Consider the following 21,294-nt stretch of genomic DNA (forward strand, 5'->3'; position numbering starts at 1 on the left):
CTTCCACCAGTTTAGGACCTGCTTTCTTTCACGGGCAATAGCAAGGTTGAAAGCGGTCCTCAGAGGAAAAAGAGCAAAGTAAGCACCTATATGACCCGGCACTTAGGGTGAGGTATCGGTTTAGGGAAAAGAGAGGAACCAGAAGCGGCAGGAGAGGCAGCCACGAAAGAGTGGGGTTAGTGGGGGGCAGGAGCCGAGGAAGAGGGTACGGCCAGCCTCGAGCTTTCACCTGAAAGAACAATGCACACCCACTGGTCTGTCCTGACCCCAGCTCTGGTTAATAGCACTGCCTGCCCCCTAGGGATGCCGAAGGCCCCCAAGTCACCCCCAGAGACAAGGTGCTGTCAACGGTCTCCAGATGGGAGCTGGTCAGCAAGGAGAAAGGCAGCACAGGGAAAGGGTTGCTTGAGCAGGTTCGGGGAATATAAAGCTGAGCAAAAAAAAGTCGGGGGTGGGGGGTGGAGACTGGGAGGTTGTGACAGATTTTTAAATGTGGAAGAAAAGAGAGGACCTGGACAGAGACCCGGAGTCCAGGAGGGCGACGAGAGGTGGTGGCTAAGAGCGCCAGTGGACAGCTGCTCAGCCGGAGCTCTGAGTTGGTTTCTGGGAGGAAACAGACCCAGTCCTGACCCTCCCGCAGGGCACCCAGCCTTGTCCCTCTCTCTGAACCGCCTCTCCTGGTGTGTAAAGGAGCACAGCGCCCCCCACCCCACAGGAGCGAATACCTGCAAGGCTCCAAAAGCCTAAGCCGGGGAAGGCCCTGGCAAGTCTTCCTGGGAGTGAGCATTCATTACAGGCAATCAGAATAATAAGAAAGAGGGACGCAGGACAAGAGAGGGCAACACTAAAACCCTGCTTTGCTTAGATCCCGCCTCTCCTGTAGTGAACAACGTGTATGTGACTGTACAGAAGCAGTGTGAAGAAAAATTCAAAGGGAACTCTCTGCCCTTGAGAGAAATGGAACCCTGTGACGCCAGAGCATGGTGTGACTTCTCCCACGGGAGAAGCCCACGGCGTAAATAATTTAGGGAGCAAAGAGAAGACAGGCAATAGCAGGCAGGGAGATAGATCTTTGGTGAGAGGAAAGGGGACCAAGAGATGAAGGGAGGAAGGAGAGAAGGGGGACAGAAAGAATTAAGATGTGTTATGCACGTGTGCCTGCTCCTCATGACCCACCTCATCACCATGTACCACAGACAAGCACCAATGAAAACAACATAAGCAATAAATGCAACTTTAAGAAAAAGAAACGGCTTTTGAGCAATGCCATAACATTTGTTTATCTCCTCTGGACCATGCTTGTTCCTCGACAGAGTCACTTAGCAACTGGACTGAGAGCTCCTCCTAAAACTTCAGGGAGACAGGGAGAATCCTGCCACAGGACAAACTGAGATAACACCAGAGCTTGACTGGGTGCGCAGACCCATGGCAACGCCTCTTGCAAAATCCAGGCTCCTAGTGGACAGTCAGGCAGTAGCCATAGCTGGGCTGAGCTGCAAGTGACCTCCCCGGGACATCCGTTCACCCCCCGCAGGCGCTTATCCCGCTGAGCTAAATCCCCAGTCCCTCACCCCCAAGCTTTCACCACAGCAAGAGACGTAACAGCCAGGCGGGACGGGGCGGGGCGGGGCGGGGCGCGATCTGAGAAATTAAGAGGTGGGGAAGGCCCTCAGGACGGGGAGGAGGGGGGGACAGGTGGGCGCTGGCTTGGCACATATTAGTAAATGACTTTCGCATTTGTAAGGTACACGGTGAAACCAAACACTACGATGAATATTTACTTTTTAAAAAGTGACCACAGTAAAACACATGGCCACCAACCCCTCAAAGCATTCTCCTGGCTCTGAACGCACGGCCGGGCGTTCGTGGCAGTGCGTCTTCCCCGGGTTTTTGTCGGACGGAAACATCCGCCTCAATCCGCGATCGCCCCCGCGTTTCACGGGTAACACTGAGTCAAGCCCACCCGCCCCGCTCGGCTGCCACTGCAGGTCTCTCCAGTGTCCTCAGCAGCCGCCGTGCGCGCCCAGGTCACCGACTGACCCCGGGCAGTTCAGAGAGCCAGAGCGCGCTGCGGTCACCTCGCAGGACCCACGCTACGCACGGACGCAGGCGGAGACCTCGAGCTGAGGGCGCGGCCTGACTCCGGGGTACACTGACCCCCGGCTCTGCAGGCTGAGCGGGGACGCAGGGCGGGGGCGGGGGCCGGGGGCGGGGACCGGGAGGCCGGGCCGGGCGGGCCGGAGCGAGTGGGCGGGTCGTCGCGCCCAGGTCGTGCTCCGCGCCGCACTCCGCCGCACCTGTCGCTTCCCGCCGCCCGCCGCCCGCCGCCCGCAGCGCGCCGCTAGCCTTCTGTCCGTGCGCCCGCGTCCCCGCCGCCCGCATGCTGGCCGCCGTCTGCACCGCGCTGGCCGGGCTGCTGCTCGTGCCGCTGCTAGTCACCCTGTGCTGCCCCTACCTCTTTCAGGACTTGAGCTACTTCGTGCTCGTGGCGGGGCTGGTGCGGCGGGTGCGCAGCTACGGGCGGAGGCGCCCGGCGCCCACCGTGCTGCGCGCCTTCCTGGAGCACGCACGGCGCACCCCACACAAGATTTTCGTGCGCTGCGGGGACGAGACCCTCACCTACGCGCAGGCCGACCGGCGCAGCAGCCAGGTGGCGCGGGCGCTGCACGGCCTCGGCCTGCGCCAGGGCGACTGCGTGGCCCTCTTCATGGGCAACGAGCTGGCCTACGTGTGGCTGTGGCTGGGGCTGATCAAGCTGGGCTGCCCGATGGCCTGCCTCAATTACAACATCCGCGCCAAGTCCCTGCTGCACTGCCTCCAATGCTGCAGCCCCAAGGTGCTGCTGGCCTCTCCAGGTAAGCCGGCCGCGCCCTGGTACTGTACTGTCGGGGGAGGGGGCATCGGGGGACCCGGCGCGCAGGTGGGTCCGCACGGTGGCCTTGCAACACTACTGAGTGATCGCTAGAGTTGCCTGTTGGAGCAGTGCCGTGGGCACAGTGCTGAGCCCCGCAGCCCATGTTCTCACCCGAGGAGGAGTAAGGTCTCGGACCGCGCAGAGACCCACATGCGCGCATACCCAGGTCACTCGTGTAGAGCTGTGCATAGCCTGAGCGAGTCCTACACTTTATTTTTTGTACCAGGAATCAAGCTGAGGACCTTGTGGTTGCCAGGTAGGCGCTGAGCCGCTGAGCTACATGCTGGGCCTACTACACTTTATAAATTATCTCTCCATGCCTGTAACAGCTAATGCAGCGTAAATGCTGTGTAAATGATTGTGACACAGTATTGTTTAGGGAACAGGTCAAGAAAAACTGTCACAGTCTGGATGCATCGAGCGAACGCGGTTTCTTGAGCCTCAGATTGTCCACCCAGTCTGGGTTGAGTCCGCAGAGTCTGAACGCAGAGGCAGGCAGGGCCCTCTGTGTGTGCCATGTAGCTTTGGAGCCTAGCAGGTGGGGGTTCCGGGATCTCTTGCAGATGAGATCCCTGATGCCCAGAGAGCTTAAGCCGCATGCCTTTGGGATGCGCATGGCCCATGAGGGACAGAGCTGTCCGTCTCCGTGGTCTTTGCTCTTCGGCAGTCCTCACACCTGCACTAACACGTAGACCTCAGTGTGCCCTCGACTGGTTAGGAAGAGACAGGGCTCACTCCTGCTGCCTGACTGGTCTTCTACCATGGGAAGGTCGAATTCCTTCTCTGCCCCTTAGTGTCCCTGGTGTCGCCCAGCCATCTTCAGGACAACATCCAGCTGCCCATTGCTGCTGGCATCCCTGGCTCCCACTGCAGACAGCGGGTGCCCCTGCCCCCACCACCAAGGAAAAGACTTCTGGGTCTGCTGAGGGGCCTTTGGGAGCCCCTCTGTGTCTATAGAAACAGTGACCCATTCACATGTGTGGTGACCTTCTACCACGGTTCAAGCAGACCCTGAATGATAACATGGTGCTCAAGGGGTCCCAAGCCTGGCAGAAACAGAGACAGTTACCCCAGGGTGGATGGCATCCCTTGCAATAGCCTGTGTCTGTGCGGGATAGCTTCCCCTCCAGCAGAGCTTATCTCTGGACCAAGGGTAGCTTTTCTCAATCAGTAAAAGTGGGCCAAGAGACAAAGGTGACTGGGTAAGGCAGAGGGAGCTGGGCAGACCTACCTTTTTGGAATGCCTTTTGGTGCCAAGCCCTATACAGATGTTTTGTTGCCCTGAGAGATGCGTATCATCCCTCTAACCCCTTATACAGCCAAGGAGCCTGAGGCTCAGAATTCCACACTAGGTCTGTCCAACCTCACAGCATAAGTTCTCTCTTCTTCCATCATGCTGTCTGCTCCCCGCCAGGAAAGGGTTTAGAGGTGAAAGAGATCCACACCCGTCTAGTCTACACCTGCTCATTTCATAGCTGAGGAGGCTGAGACAGGACAAGCCTTTGGCCTGGCGCACCAGAAAGGTGAAGTGTCGATTCACGGGGAGGAAACCAGGAAGATTACGCCTCTGTGGCACAAAATAAACAATCCCGCAAATGCGTGGGCTTCCTCTAAAGATCTGGAAGTGAATGATGACTTGAGAGGTGGTCAAATTATTTGAGGGCCATGGTCCTTTCAGGACAATCCCTAACAATGAAGAAAGAGCTGGGAAAAGATAACTGCACTGCTTAGGAACTGGCAGACTCTCTTAAGCCTATTATCCTCCCGTTTTCCTTCAAGGGACGTTGTTAAGGCAGTGATCTTTGTTCCACTCCTGGAGGCATTTTATTGGCTCCTTAGTAATTGCAGAATCAGTCACTTTCAGAGGGACTGCATAGGCCTGGAGCTGAATTGAGAAAAAAGCTCAGAATTAAATGACTGTAATAAAAATTGTTTCTGTAAGAAAGTACAACTAGACACAGGCTGAGTATCTCTTATTTGGAAAGTTTAGAACAGAAATGTTTTGGTTGGGTTTCTGAATTTGTTTTTTGGTTTTTTTTTTTTTTAGATTTTGGGATATTTGGACATAAAGCATGGGATATTTGCAATTAGAGTCTAACCCTAAAACTTATTTATTTTTATATATCTCTTATAGATACAGTCTAAAGATCATTTTATACAATTTTTTGCACGACACACAAGTTTTGTGGTGTGAACTTCTCCATGGGTGGCATCATGTTAACCCTCAAAAAGCTTGGGTCTTGCAATACTTCTGCTATTTGGATTAGGAATTTGCAAACTGCACTCCCTTTCCTGTCCAGTTCTGTCCCCTAAAGTGTATGACCTTCCTACATTCAAGTGAGACTTGAGCCAGACTTTCCAGTGGCCTGGAGCACTCCCTAGAAATTAATTGTCCTCTGAGAAAGGCCACATTTTTAGAATTTTTTTTTGAGTTTTTCTGTATCACTGAGACACATTTGCACAGGAGGTATAACTACATTTGAGCCTAAAGTATCCCATGGCAAAGAAAACAACACAAAGTCCAAAGTTGCTGGTCTCAAAGATGAGCCTATGTGGTAATATGCAAACTAACCTTTGAGAGAATCTGCTCCTTTGAAAACACTCATTTTTTTCCACATTTCTGTGCACTTCAACCTGGAACAGTTACCACCAAGAGAGGTGAGAGTCCAAGTCAGGTCCTAGTAGATATGCCCATGGGGAAATGTCTTGAATGGGCTGACTTTTAGAATTCCTTGGAGTTGGAAGATATTTTACAGATACTCTAAACCTGTTATCTTATAATTTAAATGAATGCTGTTTTGTTGCCAAAAAAAAAAAAGCTTAGAAAAGAAACTTTTATAAGCAGAAAAGCATCAGATACAAAATAGCATCATTATACAAAACAGATCTGAATGCTGTCTCAAAATGCCGCTTTCACAGATCTAGTGCAGGACCCCAAGAAGCATCCCCTCACCCCACTGAGTTTGAAGCCAGTGGTCTCAGAGCAGGCTCTGAGAATCCATCCAGGTTCCACCTGTTTTATAGCTGAACAAGGACCTGGAGGAATGAGATCAATGCTGGGTCAGCAGTAGAGAGCTGGGAACAATCCCAGATTTTGTCTCATTTCCAGGGTATTTTTTATTCTGTCCAACTGTCTGAACCTGGCTGGTTCATAAAGGTGAATTTGATCACATTTTTGAATTTTAGTTACAGGACTTAGTATGTGCGTCAAATTCTGGCCTTTTTTTTTTCTTTCTTTCTTTTGGTCTTTTTGAGACAGAGTCTCACTATGTAACTCAGGCTGGCCTTGGACTCACTTTGTAGCCCACACTGGTCTTAAAATTGCAGCGATCCTCTTGCCTCAGCCTCCCAAGTGTGGGGATTACAGGTGTGGGCCACCACACCCAGTTTGGAATGTTTCTAAGTAAAAGAACAGCACAGTGACATTTATCACGAGGACTGGTCCCGTCATCATGACTTCTGGAAGCTATTTTTGAGGCTCAGTCCTATCAGAAAACAGTACCTATGTGCTCCTTCCAAATTTATGATACACACAGAAAGTGAGAGTTCACAGATCCTTCCCCAAGTCAAACCGAAATCTCAGAGGATACAATTTCTTATCTCCTGTGCATTCCAGGAGCCTTCTCCATGGTGGGGAATAACCTGGAACAGTTGTGTCTGGTGTTGTGAACCCGAAATCAGTGTTGTGGTTGATAGAAGCCAACTCATTGGCCCAGTTGTTTTTCATACAACTTCTCAAGCATGGGGTTTGCATAGAACAGGGAAGCATGTTGAATTTTACACGTCAGATTTTATAAAAACACCCAAACGAGGCTTGAAACAGTGCATTTATCTATTTCTGCTTATGCTTTCATCATGGTCATTGCTAAACTAACTCTGCTACTGGATGGGTGACATAGTTCCCCCGAGAACCCCTTCATCTGCTCCCTGGCCTGTCCCTGTGGGGCCCCCACTGTGAGGGCACAAGGAAGACTTCCGTGGAAGTGAAAGCCACACTGTCAAAAGGACGCACTTTAATAATGAGCATTCTTTTCTTTTCTTTTTGTCTTTTTGACACAGGGTCTCGCTATGCATTTCAGGCTGGCCTTGAGCTCACTTTGTAGCCCAGGCTGGTCTCAAACTCGAAAAGATCCTCCTGCCTCAGCCTCCTGAGTGCTGGGATTACAGGTGTGAGCCACCCGCCCTGCTAATAATGAGCGTTCTTTGAAGCCAAATACTGAAAAGCGGTGCCCACCTGGGATCCCAGCACAGAGGCAGGAGGATTGTTGAGAGTTCGAGTCCAGTCTGGGCTAGAAAGGGAGCTCAAGGCCTGAGCTGCACAGCAAGACTGTCTCAAAAAGATAGAAAAAAAGAAAGAAGGAAGGAAGGAAAAAAGAGAAAGCGATTACCCAAAATAGAGAAACTGACCCGAGGACTGGTCAGAGGCAGCCAAGGCAATGATTTAGACCGGACCCAAGGCACAGGGGTAGCATCACCCCACTCTCCTCTCCAGGCCGCCCAAAGCATAGCTTTGACCAATCACATTAGTGCACTTTGTCTCAGAGGCTTCGTTCTCTCCCCGTGGGCTGAGGTTCCTGTGACTCCCTGGGAAGGACTCTGACTGCCACCACCCTAGCTGGCCACCTCAATCCTCTGGCCTCCCGCTGTGCTCCCACATCTGCCAAGGGTGGACAGTCGCAGTTGGACAGGCCCTGCAAGAGTGCAGCGCTGCGCTGCAAACTCCTATCGTTCTTCAGCCTTGGCAGGCGACCGCCACTCCCTGTTTTCTCGAGTGAGTAACCCAGCCCCTTTCCCCAGAAGTCTCCCCTTCAAAAGTCCCACATTGGCTTTTCTTTTCACAGCTCTGTCTATGCCCATGACCCTGAAAAAAGACCTCACAGCCCGTACAGGAGTTACCAGTCTGGTCTGCAAGCCAGGGTGGTCTCTCTCAGGTCCGTTTGAAGTGAACCTGTCCTGTGCGCTCAAACCTTTGCTTTTTTCTCTCCTTTTCCTAACACCAAGCACATAGTAGGCCACCAGAAACTGTTTGTTGTGTTGAATCCATGGTTCTGCCTTGGTCGGTTTCTTCCAATACTCAAGAATCGTTAAATTGGGCATGAGGGCAGAAAAATGACATACTATGACATTTATAAAATGACATATTTAATAAAATCAAATATCCCCTGATGTGGTAAGAATCCGATTGAAGTTAATCTCCCTGGACCAAGCCTCACCATAGCAGACCTGGCTGACCTCCTGAGGGTCCTTCTAGTGTCCAGCCCCTCCAACAGTGGACTCGCCATGGAAAAGAGACGGCCTCCCCAGGCTGGATGAAAAGGGGAGCAGGTGGTGAGCATGGAACGGGCCAAGACCCCACTGGGATCTGCACACAGCATGGTGGGGGACTCTCAAAGGTGGGACATACTCTCAGACATCATGTGAGTGAGATATTCAAGGACTCAGAGTCCCAGCTCAGTAGCCAGGGCACAAATGGGGAGCTTGTGCTCTGTAGACTCGAGAAGGCGGTAGAGAGGTGAGAACAAACACACTCCAAATGTGTTGTCAGTGTTATGAAATTTGAAGAAGGATACAGATTATTGTGTGTCAGGAGTGTAAACAGCAATTGTGTGAAAGAAGGACAGAAGGACTTGGTAGAGAGAGGACACGGTGGCTTAGGGCTATCATATACTAACAATTATGTGAGGCCTGGTGCAACCTGGTGTGACCCAGTAACCCTTAGTTCCAGGGCTCTTTAGAAAACCAGCGTTCACATAAGCAAGAACCTTATCGAAGGGTAATGAGAAATAATATCAAGTAAATCTTTTTGTTTTGTTTTGCTTTTTGTTTGGGGGAATTTTTTTTAAAGACAGGGTCTTGCTTGCAGTTCAGACTGGCCCAAAACTGCCTTTGAACTCATAGAAATCCTCCTGGCTCAGCCTGCCAAGAGCTGGGATTACAGGCATATGCCACCATGCCCAGCTCAAGTAAGTTATTTAATTACATAAATGTCATGTGAGTATGTGTTTCACTGTTAAACTTTTACTTGCTCCTGTTGGAATTTAACCTTCCATGTATTTTTGGCTGAGAGTGGCTTGTTTTGTGTAGGAAGGGGACCATATGTGCAGGTCTCTATTTGAAGAGAGTTCTAGTGCATCGTCTTGTGGTATGGACCAGACAGTATATCACTAGATATCATTGTTCCAAACTTGTAGTGGTGGTCACAGTCAGCTAGAGATGCCGTTGTGAGGGTTGTGTTAGCATTAGTTTGTGTTTCAGTTTTGTTGTGGTTTGGTTAGTGCACTGGTTGATGGATTGGTTGATCTTTTGCTGTCGGTTGGTTGATTGGCTGGCTGGTTGGATGAGTGGATGGATGGATGGATGGATGGATGGATGGATGGATGGATAGGTGGATGGATGAATGGATGAGAGGGTGGATGAAGTAAGGAGATAAACATCTCCATTACTGCCTTGTTCATCCACAGCTATTTCCCATTCATCCTGACATTTTGGTCAGTAGATTAACCCAGATCTTCACCTACCTTCTTCCCCTGCTTTCCAGGAAAAGCCGTTTATTCCGATCTCTCATTTTTACTCCTCAAAAAGCCTGCGGATGGCAGAGGGGATAATGTCCTATCTCAGCTTTTTCTTTTTAATTTTTTTGAACAGAAAGACTTGGGTAGGGATGTTGTAATCATTCAATTTTCCATCACTCCAATGTGATCACAATTTAAACTTAGATTAATGGGAATCCCTAAGTCTCCTCTATGGCCCTTAAGACAACTTTTCAGGAACTCTGTTGTTTCTCATTCCAAAACTTTCAATAAAGCCTGAGATTATGCTGTTCATCAAAAAATTAAAGTAAAATAAAAGGTTCCTATGCTTTGATAAGCACAGGGCAGGTCCAGTAGACAAAAGGATAAAGATGTTTTACCAAAGCTTGAACCTAAATGGCTGCCCAGCGATGTAGGAAGCCCAGAAGCCCATCGGGTTGTCTCATAGAGTGGTCCTAGGTGGCATGTTTCAGAGCCTGCTGATTTTCACCTTTTGTACTGCTTGATTTATTTCTACCAAGCACCTCGGTGCAAAAAATGTTAAAACTCTAAGTGCATCTGTTCCAGTGATGTGTCTCATCTGGAAAACAGCAGACGCAGTGAACCGGGTCTCATCTCTCTGTGGGAGCTCCCGGGGTTACTGAGTTGCTTTCCGGTTAAGAATGAGCTTGTGCACTGCATTTATTACAAGTCCTGATGAGTACATTTCAAAGGAGTCTCACCTTTGGATTAGGAGCACAAAAAATCCAAGCAGCAAAGAGAGGATGAGAACTTTGAAAATGTTTTGGCCTGGCCTAGGATGGAGTCATCTGTGTCTGACCCAGGACCCATGTGCCTACAGAGCTATATTAAAACTTTTAAAAAACAGTACTTAGCTCTAACTGTGTTGGCTATGCCTGAAAATGTCTGCTGCATTCTATTTAAATTTGTGATAATATTGGTCGGTTCAGATGACCTCCATGCACCTCTGTATTGGGACGTACAGTTTGCCAACACTGCTCCGAATTAATCAGTCCCCTTTTTTTTCTAGATCAGAGGAAAGGCTTAGGAAATTTAGGCTTATTTTTCCTTGCAGCTAAATTGTCCTAGTGGAACTATGTATTTTTGAGTATTATTGATGGGTTAAAAAAATGTGTTCTACAAATGTGGCTTCTCATCGTTGCTGGTTATCATGTCTTTTTCTTCCAGTTCTCTTTTTCCTTCAAAATTCTCCTTTTTTAAAACTTTCTGATTCTTCAGGGCACATACCAGGTATAGTATATTCATTTCCAGTTTAATTTATTAGCTTTATACCGGTTATGTATATAGGTTAGACACGCACATGCCTCGGTTTCTATCTACATATCCATTTGTGCAAATTCACCATTAAAAGGAAAGGTTTCAACCAACCCTTTGCCTTGCTTTTAAAACCATCAAAACTCAGCCTTTCCTCAAATGATCTTGCAGTTTGTTTTCTCATGCAGCAAATTCTACATGAAAGGGCCCAGCACTGAAGATATCACTTTTTCTGTCCACACATTTTAGCAAAAGTTGGGCCGAACACAGAATGATCTTGAAACTTGTGGCACTACATAGAAACTTAATGGGCTGATTCATTTGTTTGGATTTTTATTAAATGAAGAACTGCAGGACGCTGTTGAAGAGGTGCTACCCAGCTTGAAGAAAGACGGGGTGTGTGTCTACTATGTCAGCAGGACTTCGAGCACCGAGGGGGTCGACTCATTCCTGGACAAAGTGGATGAAGTGTCGTCAGAACCCATCCCAGAGTCCTGGAGGTCTGAAGTCACTTTTTCTACTCCTGCTTTGTACATCTACACCTCTGGAACCACAGGTAAAGAAAACAAACCCAAGATTTGCAAGAAAGAGAGCTACCCAGAAGGAGTTAAATATTGGCTTAGGTTTTAAATATTCCCTTTCTCTGGCAAAACTTATCTGATAACTAATACTTCCGGGGATTTAGCCCTTTGCCTGTGGGAACTGATCTTATTTCATTGCAAGAGATGTTATGCTGGTTTCTCCCAGCGAGGCAGACTTCCCCACAATCCCTGTAGAACAGATAAAGGAGTTAACCAAGAATTGTGGCCAGGTACAGTAGCGTACATCTGTGATGCCAGCAACTCGGGAGGCTGAGGCAGGAGAACTGCAAGTTCAAGTCTAGTTTGGGTAATTTAGTGAGACTTAGTAGACCTCACCTCAAAATAAAAACTAAGGGGCTATGGATGAGGCTTGGTGAGGTGGCAGCGCATGCCTGTAATCCCAGCATTCAGGAGACTGAGGTAGGAGGATCACTGTGAGTTCACTGTGTGCTGACAGCCTGGGCTACAAAATGAGTTTGAGGCCAGCCTGAAGGGCATAGTGAAATCCTGTCTCAAAAACCCGGGGCTGGGGATTTAGCTCAGCGGCATAAGCACCTGTCTTACAAGCAGGCAGTCGTGAGTTTGATCCCTGGTACCAATAAAAAAAAAAAAAAGACAAAAAGACCCTAACTGTCTGGTGCACCCCTAGGATGCGGTATTTCCCTGAGCCTGGGACTCCTCCAAAGGCACGCCACTATTTCATGAGCCGCCAGGGAGAAGCCTGGCCCATTAACAATGTCACTGGACATAGCTGTGTGGCCCAAGGCCACACCAGGGACAGCGTGTAGCAGCCATTCTCCTAGAATGGCGAAGGCGAGCCTTATAGAAGCCAATGCCCAGCTGCACCCCAAACCCACCACGCATCACAGCAAAACCTGCTTTAGTTTAGGAGATGCAGCTCGCACCTAACATCTCCCAGCTTAAACAGAAACCAACACGAGGGCTGAGCCGTACATTCACCACCACCCAACAGCTTCGAGGCTTTTGTGCATGTGGTTTTCCTGCCACCTCTGAGACTGTGCTGCTATTCCCACCTGACAGCTTCAGAAACCCGGTGGGAGAAGGGTTAGGAGCCTCCCCTTTCTGAGAAGCAGGAGGGCCAGGGTTCACCCTGTGTGCTGACAGTGTAGCTCTGCGGTCCACGGCACCACTGGCCATGCCTCCTGGCTAATTTGGGGACACCGTGTGCCCACTCTAGGCCAGCAAATCCTGCCAGATGTGATCACGTGGAGCCAAGGATGTACCAAAGGGAGGCAGGAAGCTGTCCCCCAGGGCACTGGTTACTGTGATTAGCACGGGGAAAGAGAGTACAGTGCTGATGTCATGAAGCAGGTGATGCATGTGTGCCACCTCCTGAGGGCATAGCCATATGCAACGGAGGAGACTGGAGGCTCCATCCGACCTCCACGTGACTGAGGGGAGCATGAACGCCAGCATCTCAAAGGCCTCCCTCGCTGAGTAATTCCATTCAATTCATCGGGAGGTGGAGCGGGGGGGCAGAGAGGGTAAAGCTGGTGTCTAAAACCATCGAGTCTATCATTGTTCCTTTGTCCACATGTAGGCATCCATAGCCAGAGGTGGTGACATAATCCTGTAATCCCAGCACTCTGGGAGACCGAGGCAGGAGGATCCCAAGTTAAAAGACAATCTGGTCTAGCTATTGGCTTAGCCAGACCCTGTCTCAAAATAGAAAATAAAAGGCTGGGGATGTGGCTTAGTGCAAAGCAAAAAAGAAATTATGCCTTGAGCCAGAGGTGGTGACATAATCCTGTAATCCCAGCATTTGGGAGGCTGAGGCAGGAGGATCATTGGAAGTTTGAGACAAGCCTGGGCGATAAAGTGAGGCCAAAGCCAGCCTGAACTGCATAGCGAGACCCTGTCTCAAAAAAACAAAAAAAAACAAAAACAAACAAACAAACAAAAAAAGTTACACCTTGCCGCACCAATAGAAAAATTTGAGAAATAAATATAAATGACCGACCAATCCCATGGCTGTGGGTGGATTTTTAACTATCTTTTCATAGAATAGTTCAATTAAATTTGAGCTTTCTTTAGGAAGTAATTTTTCAGGTAATAATGCAGATAAAATGAGCTTTTGGTTCGTGATGAGTGAGGAAGTTCTGTTCTCTTTACCAAGCAGGTCGCTGTAGAAATTCACAGTCCCTGTTTTGGCAACAAAGTTAAAGTCCCAGTTTAGAGAAGGAGAAAGACAGCCCTGCCTGCTCGATTTCCATGATGCTAATTTATAGCATGCTTGACTGAAGACAGTGGACCCACGTTATTTTTCTTTATCTGTAAAACATTTGCTAAGTTTCTCTTGTAAACATTAATTGAATCACTGAAGCAGTGGGAGAATGAAAATGTTTTTCTTATTCTTCAAAGGAAATTAGTAGCACAAAATTATGTAATAGTTCCCAAATGTTCTGATGTATGCATTAATATAAAATCTTAAGTTAGAAAAGTACTTCAAAAGAACAGAGGTGGGGTTTTGGGGTTTTTGTTTTTTTAGTTTTTTGGTTTTTTGAGACAAGGTCTTGCTATGCAGTTCAGGCTGGCCTTGAGCTCACTTTGTAGCCCAGGCTGGTCTTGAACTTATACAAATCCTCCTGCCTCAGCCTCCTGCGTGCTGGGATTACAAGTGATTCAAATCTTCCACTAGTTGAAGGATTCTTTTCCAGGGTGAATACAATTAATTTATTGATGCTCTCTTCTGCTTCTTAATGTCAGTATTAGAGCTGGCCACATGGCAGTCACCCAACGACAAAGACACAGCATGGCTCTCAGAGCCACTCTTACGAGTCAGTGTTCATATTTGCATGTATTTATAAGAGGAAACCTAGAATAGTATGTAAGAAATTAGTAAAAGTGTAGTATGTAAAAAATTAGTAAAAGTAAAAAAGGAAGGCAGGTGATTGGATGGATGGGTATTTATTCTCTAACATATTTAATCTCGTTCCATATTACCCTCATCTGTGGATATAATTCCCTGTATCTCTTAAATTTGATATGAAAATTAAATGAAATTTTTAAAATGTCTTGCCTCATGGCAAGCCCCTGCAGAAACTCAACATTTCTTTTTTCCTTCTCCTGGAGGAGCAGCGATCAGTGGCTGTGAGACCTGCCTACTCGGGAGTGTACAGACAGGTCCCCCAAAGGCAGCCAGGGACACATTTTATACGTACAGTTTATCAAGACACAGCCACACTTGACTCTGTTCCACAAGTGCTTTGCTGCCTTGGCCACGGTGACAGGGTTAAGTTGCTGTCACCAGGATCGCAGGATCCAAGCCTGAGAGGTTCACTCTGGTCCTTCACAGGAGAAATCCAGGGTCCCCGGTCTAAGCCTCTCCCTGAGCCCAGGATGACAGGTCTCCTCAACTGGACCTGTCTCCCAGGCCCGTCGTGGCTGATGTGTGCCTTCTGTCCATCCTCCCACAGGTCTCCCAAAGGCTGCGACCATCAATCACCACCGCATCTGGCTTGCAACCGGCCTCAGCAAGGCCAGCGGGTTCTGCGGCGACGATGTGGTCTACACCACGCTGCCCCTGTACCATAGTGCCGCCCTCATGGTTGGCCTGCACGGCTGCATAGTGGCAGGTGAGCTCACCGGTGCCTCGCACCCCACCTGCTCCCAAGGAAGAGGGGTCAGAACTCGGCCACACTCTCGCCTGCTGGAGATGGCACTTCCTCCTGCGTTAATAACACAGCTGTCTCCCACAGCCAGGAGAGCTGGGCCTTTGAAATAATTTATTTTCATGCCTGATTTTTTAAAATAATACAATGTGATAATTATTCAGGATCCCTAAGATGAAATTCCTATAAAACATGTTATGCCTTTACCCAGGTGAAGACAGTGCCATGAGTAGATGCCAGGGTAATTTGTGATTTTAGATGCCATGAGTAATTTGTGAATAGAATTCATTTTAAAATTTCTGTGTCATCTTCTGTATCAGAAACTCGCAGGTCTGGTGTAAACTTCACCTGCTGTCCAGCGTCTCCATTCTGCCCTGCCCCATAGCCCCTCTGCTCTGGTCGGGTGATCTGATGGTCCCCTCCTGGGTCCCCATCTCGAACTGTCCACTCATCGGTGCTCACCATCCTGTGCCCCTCCAGGGATTTGCACAGCTTTTAGTCACAGAGACCCAGCCCCACAGCCGCATGCCCCAGGAAGTTCCCCTAACTCTTCGAAATAAGATTAAAAAAAACTTACCTTGTTTTCCCATGTGACATTTCAACTAAACATTTAAAAGGCACATGAAATGGTATGGAGCAGTGCACACACACTTGTACATAATGCATATGTGTGTTCTAGACTGAATGCTTGTGTTGACCCCAAAAAGTTTCTCTGCTGTTGCTATGACAACTTAGCTGTAGACTCAGTAGCTGCAGACAGCACAGATTTCCTCTTTTCTGTGTGGTAAGCAGATGTCCTCTCCTTCAGACACCTTCATGGCTCCACGGGGTGCACCCGGGTAATCGGGATGATCTTCCTGTCTCCAGACCCTTAACTTGGGTGCATCTATGCAATCTCTTTGGCCACAGAAGGCGGCATATTCACAGGTCCTGGCTACTGGGATGTGGACATCTTTGGGAAACATGATTCTGTCTGCCTCCTCCATGGCCATGCTCAGAGCCCTACCAGGCAACCTGGGCTTGGTCCACGCTTTTTCCTCTGCCTAGAATTCCCTCATCCTCTCCATGGTTGTGACTCAAATCCTTCCTTTACTAAAATATGCCCTTCTCAACCCTTACCCCCAAGAATTAATTCTCTCTCTCTCTCTCTCTCTCTCTCTCTCTCTCTCTCTCTCCATCTCTTTCTTCCTGTCTCTCTCCATATCATGTTCATTTTATGAATGGAATATAATATGTACTCAACATTTGTGAATAGAATTCATTTTAAAATTTCTACCTCTGAAAAATGACAAATGGAACTGGAAACATCTTTGGTAGCGTTCCTTGATCAACATGTTCTGTGCCTTTTCTGTAGGTGCTACAATGGTCTTGCGGAAGAAATTTTCAGCCAGCCAGTTTTGGGACGACTGCAGAAAATACGAGGTGACGGTCATTCAGTACATCGGCGAACTGCTCCGGTATCTGTGCAACACGCCCCCGGTAATGCAGCTTGCAGATTTATTATCTTTTAGAGATGGATAAATTGGGAGTTTAAGGAACTCGGGGTGGTGTGGGGATCAGCTGATTTGGATCTCGCAGTTTTCTGTTTGATCCGTATTTGTCGTGACAAAGTGCTTGTCCTCACGCCTACCTATGGATTTTATTGTGATCACTGTTCCCCGACTTGCTGCCTGTCTCCACGTCTTACCCTCTGCATAGAACATCTTCTTCCCTCTCGGCCCACGGAAAGCTGCTGTCAAAGGTGTGCTCAAATGATGGGATGGCTCGCACGTGAGACCTGACTGGTGCTCGCAGACCAAAGTCCTCGCTCCCTGCCTCACGCCATTGCATCCCCGCTGCACGTGGCTCACATGGCAGCTGTGTGTCTTTCCTCTCTCTTCCTCCCAAGACTGGGACTTTTTAAAATCAGGAACCACAGTCTATCCTTGTCCTTCCAGCTATCAAAGGCATGCAGGAAACTGCTACTTAATGTTTAGTGATTAAATCTCCATGTAGGTGCCTAAAAATAGGTCATTTAGGGATTTTTTTTTTTTTTTTTGGTTTTTTGAAACAAGGTCTCGCTCTATAGCCCAGGCTGGCCTTGAATTCACAGCAACCCTCCTGCCTCTGCTCCCATCCCAGCATAGGAAAGAATTATTGATTAGAACAAGAAATTGGTAAAACTGAGGGTTTCTCTTCTCCATTTGGGGACTGAGCTAGAGTAAGAATTGTAAATGAGGAGAGGAAGAAGAGGAAGGGAATCTACCTGAGTTCTGGCAACCACACATAGTGGTGGGGCCCCAGAATCCCAGCGCTCCTGGAGGCCAAGGCAGAAGGTTTACAAATTGAAGCCTGGACTTAGCCGCTTTAGCATGACCCTGCCTTTAAAAAAACAAACAAACAAAAAAAAACAGCCAGGGTTGTAACTTAGCGCCAAGTACCCCACTGAGAATACCCACACAACACACACAGACTTCTAGGAGCTACACATCTAAGCGATGCTATTTGCAAGGATGAAGAAGGTAAAGCAGAATCTAACAGCTGAACAGATCAGCGCCATCTGCCTTCCCTCCAAAGAGTGGTGACTCCATGTGCTGTCCAGTGAGTCCCCCGCTCAGGAGGAAACAGGATGCGGGGCCTGGCAGCACTGGGCTGACTGGAGGAGGAGAAGGAGAGCGAGAGGGGAGTCAGGACAGTTTGCCAGAGGAGGTGAGACTTGAAGTGGCCCAGGTGCCCATCAGTGGATAAGGAAAATGGGAACAGAACTGGGTGTGGTGGCTCACGCCTGTAATCCCAGCACTCGGGAGGCTGAGGTAGGAGGATCCTTGTGAGTTCGAGACCAGCCTAGGCTACAAAGTGAGCTCAAGGCCAGCCTGAACTGCACAGTGAGACTTTGTCTCAAAAAGACAAAAAAAAAAAGGAAAATGGGAACAGGTTCAGGAAAGAATGGGAGGCCACCATGAAGAAAACAAAGCCATGTCTTGCCTGAAGACAGATGTTAAGTGAAATGAGCCAGAGTGGGAAAGTTAAACACTGTAGGCTTTCTCTTCTAGTATTTTTTTTTTTTAATTTTTGAGACAGAGTCTCGCTGTGTAGCCCAGGTTGGCCTTGAATCTGTCCTCCTGCCTCAGCCACCCACATGCCAGGATTCCAGGCATACCCAGCTTGAGGAATCTTAAAAAGAGAGAGAAAGTTGATGAGAAAGTAGAAAGTAGACTGTTAGAGATGAGGAAGAGAATCAGAAATGGATAGCAGGGCACAGAGGATGAGAGCAATCAGATATGTTATGTACAGAGCCAGTGTGCCACAAAAAACCAATCATTCTGTATTACATGCTAAGAAAATTAAAAATTAAAATTTTAAAGCTCCGGTGGGCCATTTTCAAAGCTGATCACAAAGCTGAATTTATATTGTAGAATGCTGAGGTTTCATAAGAAAACAGAAATGATCCATAAAGAGATGATGTCCTGTAAACTTGATTACTATTGTAGCCATAATGATAATTTCCTTTGAGATTTCTGGAAATCAAGGACACAAATAAATATGATCCAATCTTGAAAAAAATTAAATTTTTTGGAAAACTTGGCCTCAGGAATTTTCTAAAATAGTGAAGACTTTTGGCAGTAACCCACAAACAAGGAAAACAAAAAAGGAAAAATAAACCACACCTGCTCCATGTGTGAGACGCTGAGAGACATCACAACCATGAACTCCAGGGTACAAAACACTGAAAGCCGGCAGGAACAGACACACTAGGACTGAGGAAGGCAAAACTCCAGAGAGGAGAGGCACGGTGAAATCTAAGGCTGGAGAGAGAAAGTGGGGAGGGAGGAGGGAGAAGAAGAGAGAGAGGGAGAAGGAGTGATTCTCTAAGAAAAATATTGGAAGTTGCCCACAGCAGTACATGCAAGGAGGAAAACAGAAGCAAAGGAGAGATACGTTGGGTTCTGAAGAAAAGTCACCTCCCATCTTGAATTCTATACCCAGCTATAGTAGCAACTCAACAACAGCAAAACTGACTAATACACATGCTGCTTCTGGATGTTACGACAGGAAGTGTCCCAGCCAAACAGGAGCGTGGAAACAGAAAGACACAGGAAAGAGACAGAGGGGAGCCCAGGCCTACAAAGCCACGTCCAGGAGCAGGACAAAGGGAAGCAGGTGGGGAAAAGGAAGGTGTGTGACACGGTGATTTCCTCCCGAGGGAAGCTGTGCTTTCAGGCCAATGGAGGCTGAGGAAAGACAAACAGAAATAAATAGGGGAAGCAAACAGGCAGGGAGGCAGCTCGTTCCAGGAAAAACAAACCAGTTCAGGAATGTACTTGTAGTGTGTTACTTGGTTCGTTGCCAGTATGTTATGGGCAAAGTAATATGAGCACTGGATGTTGATTTAACCAAAATTTGGGACCCTGGAAAACCAGACCAAGGGAGCACTAAATCCTGATCAAGCACAGTAGGAAATCTAAACTTGATGAATTAAGCAATAGCGGTGCATGCATTTAATTCAGAGACGTGAAGAGATCAGAAAACAATCCAGAGGTCGAAGTGGGGCTGTCTGAACCTCTAGTGGAGGGGCGGGCACTGGGCTCTTCAGTAAGAACCTTTGGGCACTGGTTCTTACACTGGGTGTTTCACTCTATTTCTCTCTCTTTTTTTTTTTTTTTTTTTTTACCAAGAAGATCACTGTCTGAAGTCAGGCAGGTCTGGATTTGAATCTCGAAGCAGTTGTTTTGCTGTCTTTGTGGTCTTGGGCTCATTTGTGAGCCTTCCAGGGCTCGGTTACCCCAGTGGTGACTGGAGGCCTATTGTAAGCGGCCACATCGGGATGAGCATTTGAGAAGCTTCAGGGAGACACACCAGGCCGCATCCTGGCACAAATGGCTGTAATCTCCTGGGCTCCTGCATCCCCCAGACACCCTGCCCTCCTGCCTCGTAATCATCCCTGAACCCAGTTACACCGCCAGGGTTGCACCTCAGCCAGAATGAGGACTGGGAACTTTGATCATTCTTAAAGAAAATGAGCAGGTGACCTTTGGCCTAATGCCTGTCCCTTGGAGGCATGGCTTTGGTGGCAGAGGAGCACAATGACCCCTAGGAAAGGAGAACCCCCTTCCCACTCCGCTCTTGGTCACCGGTGAGCCAAAGCAAAGGTGAGAACGGACACCTTAGAAGCGGGCAGGACCTCCTGCTTGTGTACCCAAACATTTCCAGCACACAGCCTTAATCCCTCTGCCAGGGGAATGAGATCCCTGGGCTGTGTGCTGAAAACTGACCCTGTGGTATTGTGAGGCTAAGCCAGCTACCCCCGCCCAGGATGAGAGCTGCACCTGTGACGCTGGCTGGCTGCCCACACACCCAGGGCACCTGTGCCTCCTGCATGCCTACTTAGCCCTGCCCTGTGCCCAGGGCTTTGCCCAGGGAAACGGAGGGCTTCCTGGCCGAGGCCAGCTGTTTTCCTGCAGGGAGTATGCTACATGCGAAGTCAGGATCTAGGCCCTGGGGGAAGCAGAGATGCAGTGATCTTGGAGGAGGGGAGAGGTGACCACTGGATGAGGAGAAAGCAAAGTGTGCAGGGAAGATGTCCTGTAGCATCATCTAGGTCCTGGGCTTACACATGGGGGTTTCTTCAGGGCTGCTCACGCCGGCTGGGAGCAGGAAGCTTGTAGATCAGGGGATTCCTTGAGGATACATCTGGTGGGCACCGGTCAGGGTCATCGGCACCACAGGCATGCGCTCTCTCCACAGCTGTATTTGGTCACAGGAAAGGGAACCCTTATTTCTTGACTGCTGGACCTGGGGAGTCCAGGTAGAGCACAGATCCCCACACGATCAGAATGTCCAGGCTCTTGCAGATTCAAAATGTTTCTCAGGTGATGCCCTCACCCTGACCCTGACTGAGGTCACTGGTCTCTCTGCACTGTCCCCTGTGAGGGACAGCTCAGGAGCCATCTCATCAGTGACCAGCGCTGTCCACCTGTCCAGTTAGAGCTCTGAACGTGCTTCTAGCATCCTCCAGGCCTGGTCCTGCAGCGGCTTCTGCAGGGAACCAAGCCCAGAGTTTGTCCAGCCTTGGTGTCCACTGCCACCTCAGTCCTTCTCCTCGGACCGCCAGCCACTCTTCAAATTGTTCTTTACAGAGAGTGACTCTACTCCAGAATCTCTTTCCTGTGACTCCACGGGGCAGGAAATCATGTGGACAACACCCAGTTGCATGGCCCAATTAACCAAAGTCGGGGCCTCCGGGAGCCAGTTGCTGGGGAGACAGCACGGGTCCTCACCCCACCTCTCTTGCTGTCATGAGCTTCCCGGTTCTTAGACTCAAAATAGCTTTTCCTTTGTGGTTTTTATTTGTAGCAATGCATCTTCCTCCCAGGCCACCTGAG

General features: G+C 48.7%; 1 protein-coding gene across 1 annotated transcript in view; it reads left to right on the top strand.

Moving 5' to 3' along the window:
- Positions 1-2,268: 2,268 nt before the first annotated feature.
- The window catches only part of Slc27a2 (solute carrier family 27 member 2), a 29,063-nt gene continuing 10,037 nt past the window's right edge, over positions 2,269-21,294 (top strand). Inside the window, exons 1-4 of the mRNA XM_003471865.3 lie at positions 2,269-2,855; positions 11,066-11,275; positions 14,738-14,896; positions 16,287-16,411. Of these exons, the coding sequence (XP_003471913.1) occupies positions 2,381-2,855; positions 11,066-11,275; positions 14,738-14,896; positions 16,287-16,411 (969 nt within the window). The 5' untranslated portion in view covers positions 2,269-2,380. The remainder of the gene's footprint in view (positions 2,856-11,065; positions 11,276-14,737; positions 14,897-16,286; positions 16,412-21,294) is intronic.

The sequence above is a fragment of the Cavia porcellus genome, unplaced genomic scaffold (genome assembly GCF_034190915.1).
Source record: "Cavia porcellus strain 051 isolate PalLab524CR breed Dunkin Hartley unplaced genomic scaffold, mCavPor4.1 scaffold_1, whole genome shotgun sequence".
NCBI classification, from domain to species: Eukaryota; Metazoa; Chordata; class Mammalia; order Rodentia; family Caviidae; genus Cavia; species Cavia porcellus.